The sequence below is a fragment of the Notothenia coriiceps genome, unplaced genomic scaffold, assembly GCF_000735185.1.
Source record: "Notothenia coriiceps isolate Sejong01 unplaced genomic scaffold, NC01 NC01_scaffold00023520, whole genome shotgun sequence".
Taxonomy (NCBI): Eukaryota; Metazoa; Chordata; class Actinopteri; order Perciformes; family Nototheniidae; genus Notothenia; species Notothenia coriiceps.
The window spans coordinates 543,444-562,150 of record NW_011356221.1 but is presented as its reverse complement, the minus strand read 5'-3'; the positions used below and the strand labels follow the sequence as shown (position 1 = coordinate 562,150).

General features: G+C 40.3%; 2 protein-coding genes across 5 annotated transcripts in view; both read right to left on the bottom strand.

Annotated features, from left to right (window-relative positions):
• The window catches only part of sdad1 (SDA1 domain containing 1), a 48,507-nt gene extending 44,942 nt beyond the window's left edge, over positions 1 to 3,565 (bottom strand). Inside the window, exons 1-13 of the mRNA XM_010781676.1 lie at positions 3,361 to 3,565; positions 3,153 to 3,257; positions 2,502 to 2,600; positions 2,287 to 2,397; positions 1,994 to 2,065; positions 1,796 to 1,896; positions 1,652 to 1,709; positions 1,493 to 1,567; positions 1,278 to 1,379; positions 1,123 to 1,192; positions 912 to 1,015; positions 605 to 662; positions 523 to 551 (exon numbers count right to left, since the gene is read on the bottom strand). Coding sequence (XP_010779978.1) covers positions 523 to 551; positions 605 to 662; positions 912 to 1,015; positions 1,123 to 1,192; positions 1,278 to 1,379; positions 1,493 to 1,567; positions 1,652 to 1,709; positions 1,796 to 1,896; positions 1,994 to 2,065; positions 2,287 to 2,397; positions 2,502 to 2,600; positions 3,153 to 3,257; positions 3,361 to 3,450 — 1,074 coding nt within the window. The 5' untranslated portion in view covers positions 3,451 to 3,565. The remainder of the gene's footprint in view (positions 1 to 522; positions 552 to 604; positions 663 to 911; positions 1,016 to 1,122; positions 1,193 to 1,277; positions 1,380 to 1,492; positions 1,568 to 1,651; positions 1,710 to 1,795; positions 1,897 to 1,993; positions 2,066 to 2,286; positions 2,398 to 2,501; positions 2,601 to 3,152; positions 3,258 to 3,360) is intronic.
• Positions 3,566 to 4,125: 560 nt separating this feature from the next.
• The window catches only part of ptpn13 (protein tyrosine phosphatase non-receptor type 13), a 327,111-nt gene continuing 312,529 nt past the window's right edge, over positions 4,126 to 18,707 (bottom strand). For 2 of the 4 annotated variants that reach the window (XM_010781657.1, XM_010781658.1), the window contains exons 18-49: positions 16,993 to 17,428; positions 16,246 to 16,352; positions 15,488 to 15,541; positions 14,805 to 14,894; positions 14,539 to 14,643; positions 14,322 to 14,453; positions 13,720 to 14,201; positions 13,165 to 13,296; positions 12,087 to 12,180; positions 11,905 to 11,990; positions 11,641 to 11,809; positions 10,768 to 10,982; positions 10,539 to 10,637; positions 10,061 to 10,443; positions 9,812 to 9,971; positions 9,579 to 9,734; positions 9,162 to 9,333; positions 8,842 to 9,052; positions 8,672 to 8,757; positions 8,519 to 8,580; positions 8,075 to 8,230; positions 7,449 to 7,614; positions 7,194 to 7,283; positions 6,937 to 7,043; positions 6,800 to 6,855; positions 6,613 to 6,707; positions 6,363 to 6,511; positions 6,197 to 6,287; positions 5,685 to 6,022; positions 5,117 to 5,332; positions 4,941 to 5,003; positions 4,126 to 4,729 (exon numbers count right to left, since the gene is read on the bottom strand). In XM_010781657.1, coding sequence (XP_010779959.1) covers positions 4,652 to 4,729; positions 4,941 to 5,003; positions 5,117 to 5,332; positions 5,685 to 6,022; positions 6,197 to 6,287; positions 6,363 to 6,511; positions 6,613 to 6,707; positions 6,800 to 6,855; positions 6,937 to 7,043; positions 7,194 to 7,283; positions 7,449 to 7,614; positions 8,075 to 8,230; positions 8,519 to 8,580; positions 8,672 to 8,757; positions 8,842 to 9,052; positions 9,162 to 9,333; positions 9,579 to 9,734; positions 9,812 to 9,971; positions 10,061 to 10,443; positions 10,539 to 10,637; positions 10,768 to 10,982; positions 11,641 to 11,809; positions 11,905 to 11,990; positions 12,087 to 12,180; positions 13,165 to 13,296; positions 13,720 to 14,201; positions 14,322 to 14,453; positions 14,539 to 14,643; positions 14,805 to 14,894; positions 15,488 to 15,541; positions 16,246 to 16,352; positions 16,993 to 17,428 — 5,036 coding nt within the window. In that variant the 3' untranslated portion in view covers positions 4,126 to 4,651. The remainder of the gene's footprint in view (positions 4,730 to 4,940; positions 5,004 to 5,116; positions 5,333 to 5,684; positions 6,023 to 6,196; positions 6,288 to 6,362; positions 6,512 to 6,612; positions 6,708 to 6,799; positions 6,856 to 6,936; positions 7,044 to 7,193; positions 7,284 to 7,448; positions 7,615 to 8,074; positions 8,231 to 8,518; positions 8,581 to 8,671; positions 8,758 to 8,841; positions 9,053 to 9,161; positions 9,334 to 9,578; positions 9,735 to 9,811; positions 9,972 to 10,060; positions 10,444 to 10,538; positions 10,638 to 10,767; positions 10,983 to 11,640; positions 11,810 to 11,904; positions 11,991 to 12,086; positions 12,181 to 13,164; positions 13,297 to 13,719; positions 14,202 to 14,321; positions 14,454 to 14,538; positions 14,644 to 14,804; positions 14,895 to 15,487; positions 15,542 to 16,245; positions 16,353 to 16,992; positions 17,429 to 18,707) is intronic. The other 2 variants (XM_010781659.1, XM_010781660.1) reach the window with 2 other exon arrangements.

Genomic DNA, 18,707 nt, shown 5'->3' with positions numbered 1-18,707 from the left:
GAGATGACATGAAAAGCGTTAAAAGAGTTACGGCCCGTCCACACTACAGCTTCAAAAAAAGCTTGCCGGCGGGCGTGTCTGAAGCTCGACCAACAACCAATCACATGAATCTCCCGCCCCTGACACACCAAGCAGCGGTTTGATTGGCTAGAGCTGAGACTGCCAAGGCACACANATTTTTATTCATTGTTCATCTAACAAAGGTAGGTCAAAAAGTGCATAAAAACACAACAAATTAGCATTCATTTAACAGAATCTGAAAAAAAGTGCACAGACTGTGCACTTTTTTTCAGATTCTGTTAAATGAATGCTAATTTGTTGTGTTTTTATGCACTTTTTGACCTACCTTTGTTAGATGAACAATGAATAAAAATGGCATGTTTTTCATCGCAGTAATATGTGTTGGTTTAAAATGTGTCACTACCCGCTTTTTACAGGCCGCTGAATGTCTGGCCCAGCTGCATTTTGTAGTTATAAAATTTAGCCCAACTGAATGTGTAATTGAATAGCCCTGCTGTATACCAAATCATGGGGTCTCTGGTGATTCCCACCTTTAATAAACAGATAAAAACCTTCTCATTAAGTTAACTGGGAGTTATTTTACCTCTCTGATGTGGCTGTAGAAACCTCTGGACAAAGGGATAGAAATTGAAGAGGAAGAGCTGGAAAACAACAAAACAAAATAGTATTATACTCACTATAAAATCTACTTCATACCGCATTTATATTCAATATAATGCAGCGTCAAAGGCATGATTCCCATGGTCCATTCAGAACTGTATGGAAGTCTGATCCAAATGTTGGCAGTGCCTATTAGGACTATTTCATATCTGGTGGAAATGTAATAAGACCTGCACAAAAGGACAAATCCGCTATGAAAACCAGTTAGGGGGACAGATGAGATCACTCACCTCGTGGATTCCCACCAGTCTGGATATGAACTCCATCATCATCATCTTCACCTCAAAGCGCTCTTTAGAGTCTTCCAACTGCTTCAAGAGTTTCTCTGAGAAATCTAAATGAAAGAGATATTTGATTTGACAGTTCTGTAAATACTGGGGGAAATGACCCTACACATACATTTTGTTCGGCAGTGGGTGAGGAAAGGAGGAGTGAACCTACCTTGAGGATCGTGAATCAGGTGAATAGCAGAGAAGTTGAACACTTCTACCCTTTTCTTTTTCTTGTGTTTCTGCCAAAAGAGTTCAAAACAATCAACTCAATTGTAAAATATAACGATACAAGTCATGATATTGTAGTATTAACAAGAGTAGTACCTTGAGGACTTTCATTGCCTTGTCCATCTTCTTCTTGCTTTTGGTGGTTTTCTTGCCAGTGGCGTATCTCACCTTCAGATCTCGGACTGTTGGCCCCTCCGCCTGAAAGATAAACATTTAAATATCTTACATACGCATTAACATCACAGCCTTCTAGACTGAGAAAAGTATCCTTTCTCTAACTACTTTATGTATATGCATTTATTGGTACTTGCCTCTGATTCTGAATCGCTGTCATTTTTCTCATCTTCATCTTTGCCCAGGAAGAACTTCAGACCAGCAACAACAATCTAAACAGGAAGAGAGGTAAGTATGTACAGGACTGCAACTAATGTTATATTAAAAGCAATTGGTTGAAGTGTGGGAAAACCTACCTTTGTAACCTTGCAGAAGCACGCTGTTACAATGACATTGACTGTTTTGGCATCGTTCCTGTGACCCAGACGAAAAGACAATTAGATTAAAGTGGAAAATAATAAGAATGACTTATGAAGTCTGGTGTAAAAAATAAAACCCACCATATGTTCCTTTTGTAAAGCTCCACCATTACATCTAAAGAGATCTTGGCTGCGAGGGGATTACTGTCTCTCAGCATGGTGTACATGAAGTTCTGTAATGTCTGCAACACACAACACAATTTCTCCGACAATGAGCTCTGCTGTAGTGGAACAATAGAACCAACAGTCAAACTTGACACATGTGGTTTGTTTACTTACTGTGTTAACTTTGTTATTTTTGTGCTTCGCATTGATGTTTTTGATATCTGCCACAATGTGTAAGTACAGTGTCTGTGGAGAAAGGGAAGCAAATGTTTACTTCTTAAAAGGGGAAGAGTGAAACATTGAAAGAGCAACCCCTAAACATATCAATATGTAAACACACAACATCAGGAAAGCATTTGAAATGGTCTTTTGATTCTCCCCTTGACTTAACTACCACTCTTGTAAATTCATACAAAATATAACATCCACTCACTACATGCTTAGAGTAATGTTCTGTGTGATCTCACCTTTCTGAGCAGTTTGTCGTGACATCGCAGCAGCTCAAAGAAGAGCTCCAGGAGGCCGCAGGGGTCGATCAGATCTTTATTCCTCAGAAGAATCAGCGACTTGCAGAATGTCTGATGAAGACAGGAAACAGACACAAACATTGAAATGCTAAGAGACACATACTTTTGATCACTATGATCAATTACTTAATATGGATAGTCACAGGTTATCTCACCATTCTGAGGTCTGGCTGCAGGACTGTGTGGTGACTCATTAATAACTCACGCAGCTCTTGTGGAAAGGTTGACAGTTGCTGCAGGTAGCAGTGAGCAACCTGAATGACAAAAAACAGCTGTAACCTAGCACCATCAATATCAAAAATAAATATTACTGAGCAGCGGTGCGAGAAGTACATTTACTCAAACTTGAGGTACGCTTTCTTAAGTATTTACATGATATACTTTACTGCATTACATCTCAGCAACAAATGTTGTGCTTTTTACTCCACAGGATTACATCTATGGGTTTAGTTAACATTTTACATCATTTTTGTATGCATGTCAGTTTATATTTTTACATTTTCTTGTAATAATTTACATCTTATGTTTGTTTGTATAGGTTTTTTAATAATAAAAGTGCGGAGAGCTGAGCGTAAGAATGTCATTTTACAGTGCAACTGCCTGTTTTACTGTACATATGACAATAACGTGAATCTTTAAAAAAAAAAAACACACAAGTATATCCAAGTAAAGGATCTAAAATACTTCCTCAATTGCTGATCAGATATATACAGAGTCAATAAAGGTACAGACAAGAGTAAAGGAATACTTATACCGTTATAATTAACATTTGTATATCAATTTCCCACTAACTGACAGTACAGTACCTGGGCCAGAAACATGGAGAGATCCGCCAGCTCCTTGTTCGGCTTGTCAGGCTGCAGTCTGAAGATCTGCAAATTGGACTGGTAGTGTCGGTACTGCTGCTGAAACTGTGCAGAAACCACCATCGATTAATTTCCTCTAATATGTTTAGTCTCAGACTAACACAACAAGTTGACTAGCTAGTTAGCAAGCTCGGCTAACAACACTTACCTCCTCCACGTAAGACTGCGGATCTCTTTTAATAAGATTCTGCAGTTGCGGCAGATTGTTTGGCAGCTTGTTGCCTGTTCTCCCCGACATGGTTGCAGATGAATTCGCGTGTTTTTTAACAAGAAAAATATGAAAAACGGCAACTTTTACAAGGCAAGCGTGGCAGATGTGTAGGCTGCCATTTAACTTGCGCTGGTGCGTCCAAACGTCATTTCCGGTTCTAAGACAGTCACTTCCGCTTTAATCACAGGAGGAGTTTCCTTCTTTGCTGCAGGTTTTTCTAAAACTTCACACACCTTTTGTTTCAACTTGAATGTTTTAATGTTTCTTTTATTTCATATTTATATCTTTGTTTCTTTACCAAGCCGCTTTTTAATTGAAAACTATTATTCAATGGCTTCAATCATGTGAACTAATGAGTAAACACATTGCAGAAATATATTTATAAACTAGACAAGTAGCACTCAAAATTTCTCATGTCTATATTTCAGAAATTCTGGCATTGTATTACTACTTCTTCTTTTTTAAAGTCTTTTTTTTCAATAGCTTTGGCATTTTGTGACCCGATAAGTTATAACTCCAAATCAATGCGGCATTGCATTGATATTTTTAAGGCAGGTATAAAATGGGAAGCCTACTTTTAAATGCATGAATGATTTTAAGTTTATGGAAAAATTATGCTAATAGGCAATATGCACCAATATGACAGGACAATAAAAACCTTTGTTTCCTAATGATAAATTAAAGAAAAACCTCCACACAACATTTAAAATGTATCCAGTTTAATTTTCATGAGATGAATATGTACACTTTTTATTTCATCATTTACCTCAAGCATTGAGCAATTACTGTATAATAGATTTACAAAGCAAATACTGACATAGTATTCTGTCAAGGCATGTTCCAGCATTAAAATAGGATTCAAAATACACAAAGTACAATTTTGTTCCACATAAAATATGAAATCATTGATCACGATCACTTTCATAATTATTTTAGAATATCCATGAATCTGGGAAAAACATTTGTGTTTTCTTGTAGGTGACAAGAAATACAATCAGCAGTTCTCATACATGCATTGAAAAGGAGTAGCAGCCAAAGAGAGAGAGAACTCAAAAAGCAAACGTAAAAATATAGACTTCTTTAAAAAGGATTTACTCTGAAAGATCTGAATATTTTAAGGCATTTTAAAAACATGTAGTGTACATTTGGCAATTTCTGCCTGTGTGAACTCTCCTCCATTTTAGTTTTGCTCTTGTGAAACAGTCGAACAGCCTCCACATGACGGCTCCTATCCAGAGATGTTTTCTTCTGCTTGAAGGCATCTCAGGACATAGAGGATCACTTGATAGCAGAAAATATATTGGTCCTGTAAAATAAAAAAGGTGTGAGAAAATGTGTACCAAAGAGGTGGTTTGATACAAATAGAGTACATCAAAAACAGCAGTGCCTAATCGAATAACCATAAAAGCAGGATACATTTAGTAAATCATTTACAAAATGAAAAGTAATATTTGAATCAAATAGTTTAGAGTTAAGGTACACTAACTAAGATACTAAAACCAAAAAGTAAAACTCACCTCTGTCTGCACCATTCCCTGTCTCTGAAGTCTCATGTTTCTTACAATATCTGAAATATCAAACTGTAGAAAGTGTTTATTAGATCGTGATCATACTAAACAAAGACTACAAATAAGAGCAGAAGCTTTTTTATAAAGAATACATAAGCTGCACAAAGTAAAGATTGTCTACTTACATCAGCGTCTTTGCTGATGAGACCCAGAACCACGTCTAGACAGATGAGGGTTCCTGAGCGGCCGATGCCTGCGCTGCAGTGTGTGATGATTGGCCCCGATCGATGGACGTGCCTCATGTAGGAGATAAATGTGAGCAGCTGCTCGGGTTGTGAGGGCGTGCCGTGGTCCGGCCATCCCGTGTAGTTCAGATGAGTTACACGCTGTATTTCATTAGTCTGAGGAGGGAGAAACTCTTAAGTTAATGCGTCTATTCAAGCTGGGGTAGGCAGGTTATTTTGGCTGTGATGGAGCAACAACTCCATAATGATCATTGAACATTTAAAATATTGTAATTCAAGTGATACTCCAGGGTTGGGCAGTTTTCTTGAAAAGGGAAAAAAAACATTATGATGTTCAACTATAAGTAATTGGTTTCAAATATCATTCTGATCATGTCATACAGTAGCAATTCTATGGCAATTACCCCCCTCTACTCTTTGCAAACCTTTATTACAACATGCTGAAAGGTCATTTTAAAGGCCTTCAACCAATTTGAGGTTTAAATCTAAAATCTGGAGACAAACTAACCTGGACATCTTTGACCTCGATGACTCGGATGACAAAATTGTCGAGGTATTGGTCTTTGATCAGCGTGATCTGTAACCTGTCGTCTACCATCTCTGCTGTCCTCGGAGTGTCGGGCCAGTACCGCTGACATTTCACCTTCCCCCCCTCTACTTCCTGGGTCATCATGGCGATTACATTGGACTTCTGCTCCCAGACCATTTGCCAAAAGTCACCCAGGGTGGTGGGTAAAGGACCCTGACATGCGATGTACAAATAACTCTCTTCTTTCACTGACATCTTGATGAAGTTGGCATTGATGTAGCCGCCGTCTTTTTCCAGCACAACTCGAGTTGTGTCAACTAGAAGAGATGGGTGCACACAAATCTGATTTCAAATGATGTCAAAAACTTTGAAGGGATCTATTTAATCTATATATTGAGTATTTTCACCGCTTCACCTTGCCATCCGACACACCCCCTATTCAAAGTTTCCCTCTAAGGTAATATGAAAATAAAAAATCCATTGGGACTCACAGGGGACAATGTTCTTGTAGCGGTTCTTCTTCTTGTTCTCCTTTGTTTGACCTATCAGACAGTCGTCCAGAGGCTGGAGATTCTGAAGGTTCTGCCACGAAGAAAAGAAGACGTTTATTAAATCCAATTATTTGCAATTAATTTGACAGGCATTGACATGACTTACTTCAAACTCCTGCAGAGGGACCTTCTGCTCCAGGAGCCCCCTCATCATGCGGACCACAGTGTTGAGCTTTTTTCCTGTGTACTGGCCATCAGGGACCACTTTGACGAGGGGCAGAGAGGTCAGCTCATCCTCTGTGATGATTGGCTCGTCTTAGGGGGGGCAGAATGAAGGACGAAATTACAAATCCTATTGTGTCATTTTAATGTGTTTTGAAAAATAAATAAACATTTAAAATCCAAATTTGTCTTACCATCTTGGGATTTGTTCATGTTTTCAATAGGCAGTTCCTCACTGCCCCATGTGATCTCATCTTCCTCTGGCTGTCCAGCACTCATTTGCAGATAGCTTTTGATTTAAACAAATAAACAGGGAGATATTTATGAATAAAATGAAAGTCCCCATTGTGACTGATTTATATCCAAAAATCAAAATCTTACTTTTCATTCCTTGGATAATCAACACTCTCCTCTTGCCATCCCACTTTCCGGGAACTCTGTTATTGAACAATGAAAAAAAGATATAACTTTTGCATATTGTTTTCATTTGACAGCAGGTCTAATGGATTGGATTTGACCTCAGGCGAGTCTTCAGGTAAAGAAGAGCCATCGCAGTCTGTGTCCTCTGAAAGCTCAGCGCTGTGATCTGTTGGTCTTTTCTGTTCTAATGGCTCATCTTCATAGTCTGCGAAACATGGGAACACAGATATGTTAATGAAGTTTACAATTTTATCATTTGATTTACAAATGAATTAATCTTGCTGGTAAAATCATACAATATTCAGGATTATCCTATTCATATTTCAAGTACATTTTCCAGCCTGTGTGTCTTTACCTATTGGTGGTATAGAAGGGAAGCAGCAAGATTTCAGCTCATTATTGAGAGTAAACAGCTTCGTTTTTGCTCCACTGTCGTCACTCAGATCTGTAAACGACAAGAAGGAGAGTTAGGCGTGTTTAGAGAGAACAATCTAATTATCACAAACTCTAACGCTAGTCACAATCTGGTTTTCAATGAGCTCTTCTTAAATGGTTAAAACAGGAGAACTAACCTTTCTAAAATATACATGTTGTGTGTGTCTGCTTGTACCTGTGTTTCCATTGCACTTGTCAGAGTTGATGGGCAGGTAGGCCATGTAAGTGTTTGGGTTCTGGTCGGGCGGTCTTGACACTATGAGATGAACCAGGCCTTTAGCTTTACGGATAGTGGTGACAGCTTTGGTGTGAGACACGCCTGTCATTAGTTCTTCATTCACCTGCAAGGAAAACACAGAAATCACACGATTGAATACAGGAGGATCTCAAAAACAAAAGCAAACTGAACAATTGTAGAGCATTTCATAATGTGTTATTTATTTAGATGAAGTTAAATTAATATATTATGAATGAATAATTGCTCCTTTTTCTTCTAAATTCTATGTATTATTATTTATATTTTTTTCATCTACTTTACTTGTTCCTTTTATGTCTTGGAAATTGTGCTTGTTTTTATCTGGAAAGGAAATAGGACTATTCCATGTTTGTTACTAAAAACAACCCGTCACAATACAACTATTTAACGTATATTTGTTCAAAGTGTGGGCAGAGGCCAGCAGTTACAATGAATTTGTCCAAAATCTGAACAGTAAAATAATGGCAAAATTGTGTTAAACAAAAGTATATAAATATGATATTATCAGCCTAAATTCTGAGCTGCATTTGTGTGACACCACTCACTTTCAGCAGCCTGTCTCCCACTTGCAGTTTCCCCGAGGACTCTGCTATTCCTCCCGGTGTGATGGACTTGACAAATATCCCTCTTTCTCCTCCGATCACAGAGAAGCCCAGACCTCCTGACTGCAGCTTCTCCATATCCAGCCTGATGATTTCCTCCTGCAAATTCAACAAACAAACGTGCCATCACCTTTAATCCATGATTTCAAACTTTAGCATACTGCTAGGAAGTGAACAAGTCATTAAAGTAATGATTTCTTAACAGACAAAGCTTGATGGTAACAGTCAAGCATTTGATGACAGCCAACACAACATTATTGTGTACAACATTTCAACCTTCTTTGAACTGTTTGCTTGACATTCAATACAGAAATAACATAAATGCAACAGTTAAACAGCTTTTAATTGAAGCATAATTTAATATTTAGCCAAACTGACTCAACTTACCTCTAAAGGACAAAGTGTTGCAATACACTCTGTATCTCTGGGATCTTCTCCTTTAAGAAACCCTTAAACAGAAAACAATGTTGCAATTAAGAACAAAATAACAGACAAGTTTTTTGTTGTTGTCAGTTAACACCTTAAATGTTTGAAACATACCGTTCATGCTGGATGAAATCTCGGGGCTAACATTGTTGTTAAGAAAAGAGACAATTTTCCGACCAGGAGAAACAGGCTTTCCGTCCCTTTTGACAAAAAAAAAAGTGAATGCAATGGTCCACATGCAGTATCTTGATCCAGGAAACATGTGTAATTCTTCATGGGATTACCTTGTGGCCTTCAGTGTGAGGTCGTTGAGGGAGAGCTCCAGCAGTCTGGTGCTCTCACTCAGAGTCAGGTCCTGTGTGGGAGCACCGTTGATGTAGTGGATCAGATCAAGTGGCCTCAGGGTGCCCTCCTCATAGGCCATTGAGCCGGGCAGGACTTCTCTCACAAACAAGACATCGTAAACACTGTCACTGCCACCGTCCAGTACCAAACCTGGTGGTAGGACAAGCAGTAAAACAATGAACACTTAAAGAACCTATAAATGATGCAACACTTGTTAGCAGTGTGCCTGAATTTTTTTATTTTAAGATCTGTTTCTTACCCATGGGTTCTTGGCTGTCCTCAAAGTCAATGTCAGGCAGCAGGTGGGCTTCTATTGGGGGCTTGGGAGCCTCCAGGACCCTCCCTACCACCAAGTCAACCACTCGGGGAGCAGCGCGCACAAGATTGACCACCTCTGTGTGGCCCATGTTGCTCACATCTGTGTTGTTCACCTGCAGGAAGAAAATAAAGATTCATACAATTGGGAAACAGCTTCTAGCTTAGCTTAGCAAAATGAGTAGAAGCAGTGGAAAACAGCTAGCCTTGTTCTGCTTGCCCTAATCTTGTCTTAGGTCCAAAAATGTTTCCTTAACATTTTTTTCTGACACCATATCTCTTTGGGTTTATATTGTGCACCTAAACCATAGGTTGATCAAACTTTAGGCTGCGATGAAAGGGATCAGGGCTGAATTTGTACCATAATCATTCGGTCCCCGGGCTTGAGACTGCCATCTCCTTTGGCTGGATCCTGGACGATGTCATGGATGTAACACCCATGATCACTTCCTTTGGTGAGGGTGAAGCCAAGGCTGCCTTTTTCTGACTTCACCAGGGAGACTCTTAGCTCCACTTCCTAGTAACGGAGAAAAAGCTCAGTTAGAAAAATGACCCTTGGTCGAGTGAAACCCTTTTTTTTTTCTAAGGCCTTACCGGGACAAAGTCCTCCATTTCCTGTCCATTGCCAGACACGGTGAGGTTTAAGGGCAGAGGCAGAGGAGGAGGCAGGGGATCAGGGCTTGGAGCAGTGGGGGAGGACACCATATGAAGGGAGGACGACTCCAAATCAGCTGTAACAGGGGAAGAAGGAAACCTGCCAAAAGACCACAAAGAAAAAACATTTAATATCAGAGAATAGCATTAATGCAGATATTATGCATTATTCATTTACTCCATGCGTACCTCTTGCTGAGGTCCGATCTTGTAATGGACAGGTTTGGGGAGTAGAAGGCTGGGTTGATGGTATCGTCCAGCTGACCCGTGCTGTCGTATCGTCCCAGTCCCAGGTTGCTGCTGGGGTTGAGGTAGACACTCCGCTCCCACGCTTGCTTGTTGTGCTCGGCTGGGTTTGGGCTGAAGGCTTCTTCCACCTCTTCATCCCCATCAGTGCTGTCGCTGTAGCTGTTTTGTCGGCCGGGGTTTTTGAGCAGCAGCCTCTCCAGGGCGTCCTCCACGCTGACTCGACCCGTCTGGCCCTGTGTCCCCGGAGGAGAGGTCGCCCTGTCCAGGCTCCGGCTCGGCTCTGCCTGGGTCTGAGGCTCCTTCCGCGGTGATGACTTAGGAGACTGGGAAACACATTTGTTTAAATACATTTTTCAGTTATTTCCGGTACTTGAAGTGTCCAAGCAGTAGCTAGAAAGAAAATATATTATGTACTTACCAAAGCTGAACTGTCCATTTCAGGAAGAACTCCATATTCAGGTCTACAAAGAAGCAAATTCACCTCCTGTCCCGTTCCTCGCAAGGCTGAAATCACCTCCTGTTAATTCAGTAAAACAGAGGAGAAACTGATTTCTTCCCCCCATTACTCATAGCGCTTCCTTACTTTTCCAAGTTAATAATTATTTCTATGACTGCTCGATGACAGCAGTGAGACATATTCTACTTACATGTTGTGAGAGTCCTTTGAGAGGGGTCTGGTTGACCCGCATGATGATGTCGCCAACGTTGATGCGGCCGCTCTCTGCAGCTGGTTGGCCAGGAAACAGCTTTTTAACCCGCACCATGCTGGAGCCGTGGGGTTCGTCAGGGATGTGCTCCTCCCGACTGAAACTGAAGCCCAGGCCTGACGTGTTCTTCAGCAGTAACACCTCAAACACATTGTCTGTGGGGAGAGACACATGCAGGAACAGCGTAATGGACACTCAACTTTAACTTTTTTTTGTTATTACCGGTATGTGATGTATCTAGATGTGTAAGTACTGTAGTACATTGTTGTAAATGGGACCTCACAATTATTTGAAATTGCATTGAAACCACAATATGGATTAGGGCAATATCCAAATCACAGTTAAAGGCAATATTGAGCAAAAATAAGTGGTATGTTTTGTGCATCTAAAGAGAAGTCCTACCTGCAAACATTAAAGACATTTTTTGTTTTTTTAGAGATTATCTTTAACAGCATGATAACTGGGAATATTGTGATCATCCCCCCAAATATTGCAAAAGGCAATTGCATTATCAGCTAATATAATTGTAATACGTTTTATTTTTACAAAATCCTGCAGCTCTAGTTGTCAAGTGTTAAAGAATCATCAGAGTGTTTTGTTGAAACTTAAAAACAGCTCTAAACCTATTCAAAATGTCCCACTACTTCCCTTAATATTAAAAGGTTAAGTTAACATTTTTCAATTTTTATACAATACTTACACATGTAGGAACTATTTGCATTCCCACAAACTACACCTGCTTTTGTAGAAAGTCTTTATGTTTTGGTTAATCAACAAACCAAACATTTGCTATAAAGCTTCGTGTTGCCTCACCTTCTGTAACAAAGTTGTACTCCGGTTTCTCTTTGACCTGAAGCGGCTGCTTTTTATTCTTGTTGGGGTCCTGGTAGCTGTTCGCAGTTAGTAACGTGCTCTGAGGCGTGAGGGGAGCATGGACACTGTCTGCCGGCGGATGACCTTTCTCCAGCAACAAGTGCACAGTCTGAGGGAGCAGATGATTTACTTGGCGTTAGTGGCCAGCTGGGCTGAGACTAAACAGCTTGTCAGCAGGGTGCTCGGGTAAATGTCATCCCTCACCTGCCCAGTGTCTCGCAGAGCCTCCACTGCTTGCTGATGAGTGGCTCCCTCCAGACTTGTTCCATTGACAGCCATCACACGATCACCTGAGCACAGGACACAAACAAAAAGAAGTCTTATTAACACCTTGTTTGCTCCAATTATTCACTTTATAATTAAATATTTCTTTGTCTTTACTTCACCTTTCTTAATTCTTCCGTCGAGCTCAGCAGCTCCCTTCGGTATGATGCCTTTGACGTAGATGCCTCCATGTCGAACAGTCGTGTTGAAGCCACCCTAAGACAGGAACACACCTCTTTAGTCCAATTAGCCAAAGAGAGAATGGTTCGTTATGTATTATTTATGGGGGTTGATGACAGGTGTGGAAGGTTTTGTTTTCATTTGAGGTGTAATGTTAAATGATAAAGGCTTAGTCTTAACTAATGGTTCAGAATATAATCTTGGTTTATTATGAAGACTGTTAGTATAAATAAATATCAACCAAACTTCACAAGAAGTATTTGAAGGCACGTTGGAGTTGTTTGTTTTAAAATATCATTAGCTGGTGATTTCACCAATTGTATTTACAGTTAAGCAGAAAAAGTTTCTTGTCAAAATGATGCTTTATTTTTTTCAAATAAATGTAAAATACAAGTTAGACAAAGCCTTTATCATACTGCAACTATGAATTATTTGCAAATGAAAAGAAAATCCTCCACCGTGATGTTATTGACAAAATTCCTGAGAGGTTAAATCCTAATAATCAGAGACAATGAGAAGCCTTCATCAGTGTCCATTTGGTTATGACAGTTTATTGTTAAGTTAAATAGTAATCATTATTGCAATACACAATGAATCAGTGTTTATTCTAAAATCATATTGGACAGCAACCCTGGTCTGATGACACACAGTGATGTGATCTGTTATTGAGCTTTTACTGTAAGGTGTTCAAAATCCTTCAGGGAGACATAATATTAGCATCAGTAAGTGACTCTGGAGTCAGCAACAATAAGCAAAGTCATGAGAAAGCTCACTTAACAGTCCTGTTTAAACTGCACTTCCTATGAATGAACAGAAAAATACTGTGACTTCATAAAAAAAGATATTCCTTAGTGATTAAAAAAAGTGCATGCAAAAATAATTTGGTGGATGTTATTTCTGTTAGAGCTTCAGACCTGACAACATTTAGTGTTAGGAAAGCATACCATACCCAGCGACACATAAGCACAAACAGACAACATGATGAGGGGGAAAGGGGCGAAACAAAGAAAGCGTGAAAACCTTTCCGAACAGTACCGTGACACTTATGCCCAGGCTGCTGTCTTTTTTAGACAGCTCAACATCAAATAGTTCTCCTGGACGGAGACTATTGACCCCTGGGGCATTACCATTACAATTTTCCATGATGTTTTCCTGCAAACAGAGAAGATTATTAAGTTGAATTATCACAAGGTGGAACATGCAGAAAGATAAAGGGATCAAGTGAGAGTGAGGAAGCTGAACTAGGTTACGCTGAGGAAGAAATATAGATATTAAACTCAAGCGATGACATGCGGTGTAAAGGTAACAGACTGCCCTGCATTGACATCGTAAATGTAATGATAGGCAAAGGTTGTTTACAACAGGGAGTTAGTTGTGCCAAGCATCTGAAAGGTAATGTGTAATGCTTGTTTGTGAAAAAGCCATTCGTATCCTCATTACCAAAAGTTGATTTATATTTTTTCCACCAGGATTAAAAACCTTTTGTGAGTTTTGGTTCACACATCTGTTGAGGGTTTTTGTATAAAAGCAAAGGATCCATGTAAAACAATGAATTCATAAACACAAAGGTCGCACCTTTTTGATTTTGAGTTTCTCTTGACTACTGGAAAGAGTCTCCTCATCCATGTCCGAATCCCCCCAGTCAGAGTGCTCAGAAACCTTGGGAGCTTCTGCTACTTTAGCTTTTCTAGTTTTGGGCGGCAGAGCCGGTGGCGTGGGTTCCAAACCCACGTTAGGTTCTGGTCTCTGATGTGTGGCAGAGGTTGCAGCTGTGCTAGAATTTGTAATTCTTTCTAGACACTGCCGGACATCAACAATTGGTGCGCTGATTTTAGCAACACTGCTGGTCCTGGAGTCCTGAGAGCTGAAGCTGGTGTGCTGGTGGACCGGGGAGGAGCCGGATGACGGCGTGCCAGCGCCGTGGAGAGGAGGGCTGGGACTTCCTGTTCCCGCCTGCTCCTCCTCCGATGTATCAAAGTCTAGTTCTCGTCTCTGGTCAGAGTTAAGTGGCTTCAAAGCAGACTTGGCTGGGTAGGGAACATAGCCTGAAGAAGACTCTGTCAAAACAAGAAGGACAAATATTGAGATCGGTCTGCAAGTCTGGATGTAAGAGATAAAAGTGGTTATGCGCCCTGTACATACCAAACAAAACACTACACTCATATCTCTCCTCTTACCTTTGTAGAGCCTCTCTTTGGGCTGTAGCACCACTAGAGTCACATCATCTGGAGCATTTTGAAGGATTTCAATGGTAGTGGAATGAGAGAGGCCTTCTAATTTCACATCATTCACTGAGATCAGCCGGTCACCTGCACCGACATTACAACTGTTACACACAAGCTAGGACTGCTAACTGTTACCTATATGTAGGAGTCTATCCAAACACTAGCCTACCAGGTTTGAGGCAGCCGTTGACATCAGCAGGACCTCCAGGAGTGATGGAGCTAATGATGGTGCCAAGCTCCACACGAGAGTTCTGCCCTCCAACCACCTGGAACCCTGGAGAACACACACAAACAGATGTAAATACACACTCACATTCAAACACAATCACAAAACATAAGAGTAAATGCTTGTTGACTCTGAAAGCTAATAGGTGGCAACAGAAACTCAGTGGGAAATTCCGTTATTATTTCAGGAGAATGAATGTTCAGCCTTACCCAGGCCATATTTCACATCTTTCTTCAGGTTTACAGTTGTGATTTCTCTTTCTGGAGACGGCAAGGCAATGACCTTTTTCTTAAGTGAATCTGTGGAACACAAAGACACATTTGTTATAGCTACTGTAATATATGGTTAAAACATGATTAGCTCATTGTGATTGAACCATAACAGAGTCATTTTGTTGAATTGATATCACAAATAATACCGGAGGGGATTAGTATATCCACACTGCAACTATTAATCGGCTCGGGCAAGCATACAGTGTTGCTGCACGACCCCTACTTTAGCACTGTTGGCTAATGGGCCTAAAAGGACGGGTTAAGCTCGGATGAAAGGGAAGGTCATGAATTTAGTGCCAAGTATGAGGCTATTAAATGGGGGGCCGGGGGCAGTTCCGCAGGCAGGCAGCCCTGAGAGGACAGAGACTCAATTCTGCATTATATAATTGTGATTTAGAACACAGCCTTTTTTTTTTTTGGTTTGTATATCCGTACTTGGCTGCGCCACAATCGGCATATGGTTCACCAGATTGAAGAAGGGGATTAATAATGTTACGACACAAGCTGTGGAAGAGAGCAGTCTAAGATTTCCTGCAATTCAACATGATACTGTATACAAAGCATGGAAATCCAGAGTGTTTGTATCTGGGAAAATGAAAGATGGATATTGTAATACATGCCGTTAACAGAGGCTGGGGTTGAGGGTGGTCCAGAGGAACTGTGCATACTGACACCTGGGGAGAGAAAAAACAATATATTAGCAAGGCCGTGCTTTCTTTTAAAACAAATATTCAATAGAACAATGAAATCTTTGGCTCCATTTACAGACAATAATAAAGGAAATATTACATTTTCATCGATTCATAATTAACATGTTGACCGTTGCATCGGGCCATTTTATACAGAAACTATTTGGTTTCTAAAATGGATGATGAGCAATCAAGTCAGTAAACTGAAGGTCATTTAACACCATCATTGAGGTTTCCCCATGAGGTTTACTTAGCTGTTGAACAGCAGGTTAAACAATACTAAACTCTTAAAAAGTATTACATTTCAAATGTGACCTTTCCCTTTTACCGTTTACTAGTAATGTGCAGCCAGTCATACAAATATCCACTGCAATTCTCTTGTTGTAGACCTCACTGCCAGTTAACAGGATATACCATTTTCATTATAATGACTTTCTTTCCAAATGTTCATTCGAAAACTTTTTTATATTTAGGCATATAGGTAAGTGGCAATTAACTTAAGATGCATTTTGTTTATCTCATGACTGTAGCTTCACAGAGCGATAACTTAACTGCTGGTGATATATATTAACCTTTCTAAAGTCTCTAACAAAATACAATTACATGAATGTATATGAGCAGACAGGAACACCACTAGTTATACTATCCATCCCCAGGGAGCCACAACATACGAAGGTCAGCGTTCTTACCAACTACATAAGCCTGGCCAGTATCCTCTGTGGAAGAAGAGTCAGATTCCTTTCTGGAACTGCTGACGCTCCATACTGGGCTGCTGTGGGACACTGCTCCCAAAGATCTGAGAGGAGAGTCAGAGGAGAAGATTTAGCCTGAGGGGGAAACTTTTCATGTTACAAAGGGTCAACGAAAGTGTGCTTGCCTTAGTCTAAAATGTATTTCCTTAACTACTAACGTTTCAGTATCATTCGTAGAGAAGAAATATCACACATGTCATCTGTAAAGCTGACACGAGAGGGAGTTACTGGCAGACAGACGTTACTAAGTTGAAATAGGAATAGGCACACATTAAAGCACCCACACACACAGACCCCCGGAGGGCTAATTAGAGGCTTGAGGTGGAGCTCTCTGTGTCTCTGTGGTGTTAGGCAGAGCCACAGCCCAGTAACAATTCCTCATTTAGTAAACTCAGCCCCTCCTGAAGTGAGCTTGGAGACTCTGCCATTAAATACTTCACAGAGGGCCAACTAATAAAAACAAGATCCCATTTCCTTAACTGAGCATGAAATAAAATTTTAAAAGGGCAAACTAAAAGGCGTGCAAATGCATAACATATTACAGTTCCTGAGTCGTTTGAGGGATGGCAAAGTCATGAAATAATGTCAGCATTTACAACATGCACTATACTTTTATTCTCAATTTATCCTTCAAATGCTAGTGTTTTTAGACTTTTCCTCAACATTTGACTTTTTTCGACTCACTTGTCCTGTTGGTGTGAGATGGAGTCTGTGTCTGAGCTGGCTCTCTGGTGTTGCTGGAAGTGAGAGGGCGCTTGGTTTGGTGGCGCCTGACTCAGCCTGGCCTGCGACTGGCCTTGATACGCCTTTGCCATCCGGTGCTCTGGAGACTCTGGCATCTGTCCCAGATTGTGGTGAGAGCGACTCATTATCCGCGGATTGGAAAGGACCGTGGAGGCCACTGGATTGAAACCTGGAAAGTGAAGCTCATCTTGGACCAACACGGAGCCAGAGGTTGCCTTGTGGAGGGCCACCTCGGAGTAGGAGATCCTCTTCAGCTGGTCTGGGTTGGAGCGCGTTGATAAGCTGGGGGCCAGGCTGCCCGAGCTCACCGTCCTCCCCACAGAGTCTCCACTCCGAGAGTCCAGGGAATACTGCAGACTGCTCAAGGGGCAGTTTTCTGATTAAAAGAAAGTACACGCAAAAAAAAAGAAGGTCACTGGATAGTTGAAAATAATGAGATTTTGGGAATGGTGGAATAAGAACTTGGATCTGTTAAGTAAAAGTAAAATACTAAGGTACATTATAAAATTACTCCATTACAAGTAAAAGTCCTGAATTCAAAATGTCACTTAAACAAAAGTATTATAGTATAAGTATTATCACCTAAATGTACTAAAAGTTTCAAAAGTAAAAGTACTTATTATGCAAAATGGCTCATTCTACAGTACAATATTATTATAAAATACTATATTATTCTGCTTTTATCGCGATACAAATATATGTAAGATTATTTTAATGTGGTAGTTTTTCAACATGGAACCAGTTTAGTCAAAGTCAAAAGTCAAAGTCAGAGATACTGATACTTTTGGATACTGAAATAATGTTTCTGCTATAAAAAGTAATTAACAAAAGTAAAACAAGTGAATAGAGCAAGGGAATTCCAAAGAGCCTGAGGGTTGATCCGTTTCATTAACTCAGCAGTCTGAAGTAATTATTGTCTAGACGGAAAAATCAGCACGGTTAAGGTTCTTTCTGGAGATATCCATCTTAATCATCATAGCTAATGGTCTGGCTGCTCTTCTTGGCACTCAAAATATAAACTTAGTTGTGACTTCGTGTCAACAATCTGGTAGGAGTATGGGGCGTGATACAGACAAAGCTTCTGTCAAATCAATCCAAGCAAGGCAACATGAACATGATCAATCAACTGTTAAGAAATGCCCATATGTTTGAGTCACATGTATAAATGGGATAGATACATGGACAGATAAGACAATGGACATGATGATTGACATAATATGGAGAATATGATAAGCTTTTATGTTCAGGTTAATAACTACCGTAATTTTCGGACTATAAGGCGCACCTGAATATAAGCCGCAGCAGCTAAATTGAATGATGTGTACATCTATAAGCCGCACTGGACTATAAGCCGCAGGTGTTTTAATGTTTCATTACCATATGTAAGGGTTCGTGCACAGAGGGGATTGTCGGGAAAGAGATGGCTGTTTGAGGAAGCTCCCATTTATTAACATTTCAACAAACAAGTTGCATATTTGCATAACGTATTCAAGTGTTACCATTTAGTGCAATAGTAGCTACAGAACATGTACTGTGCTGTGTAAACTGTACTGTATCACATAGCGTTTCAGACACACAAACTTTTCAACTTTCAAACTTAAACGGTGCGCTCCCAGCGCGCGTACCGGCAGTGATCTACAGCAGTGGTTTTCAAC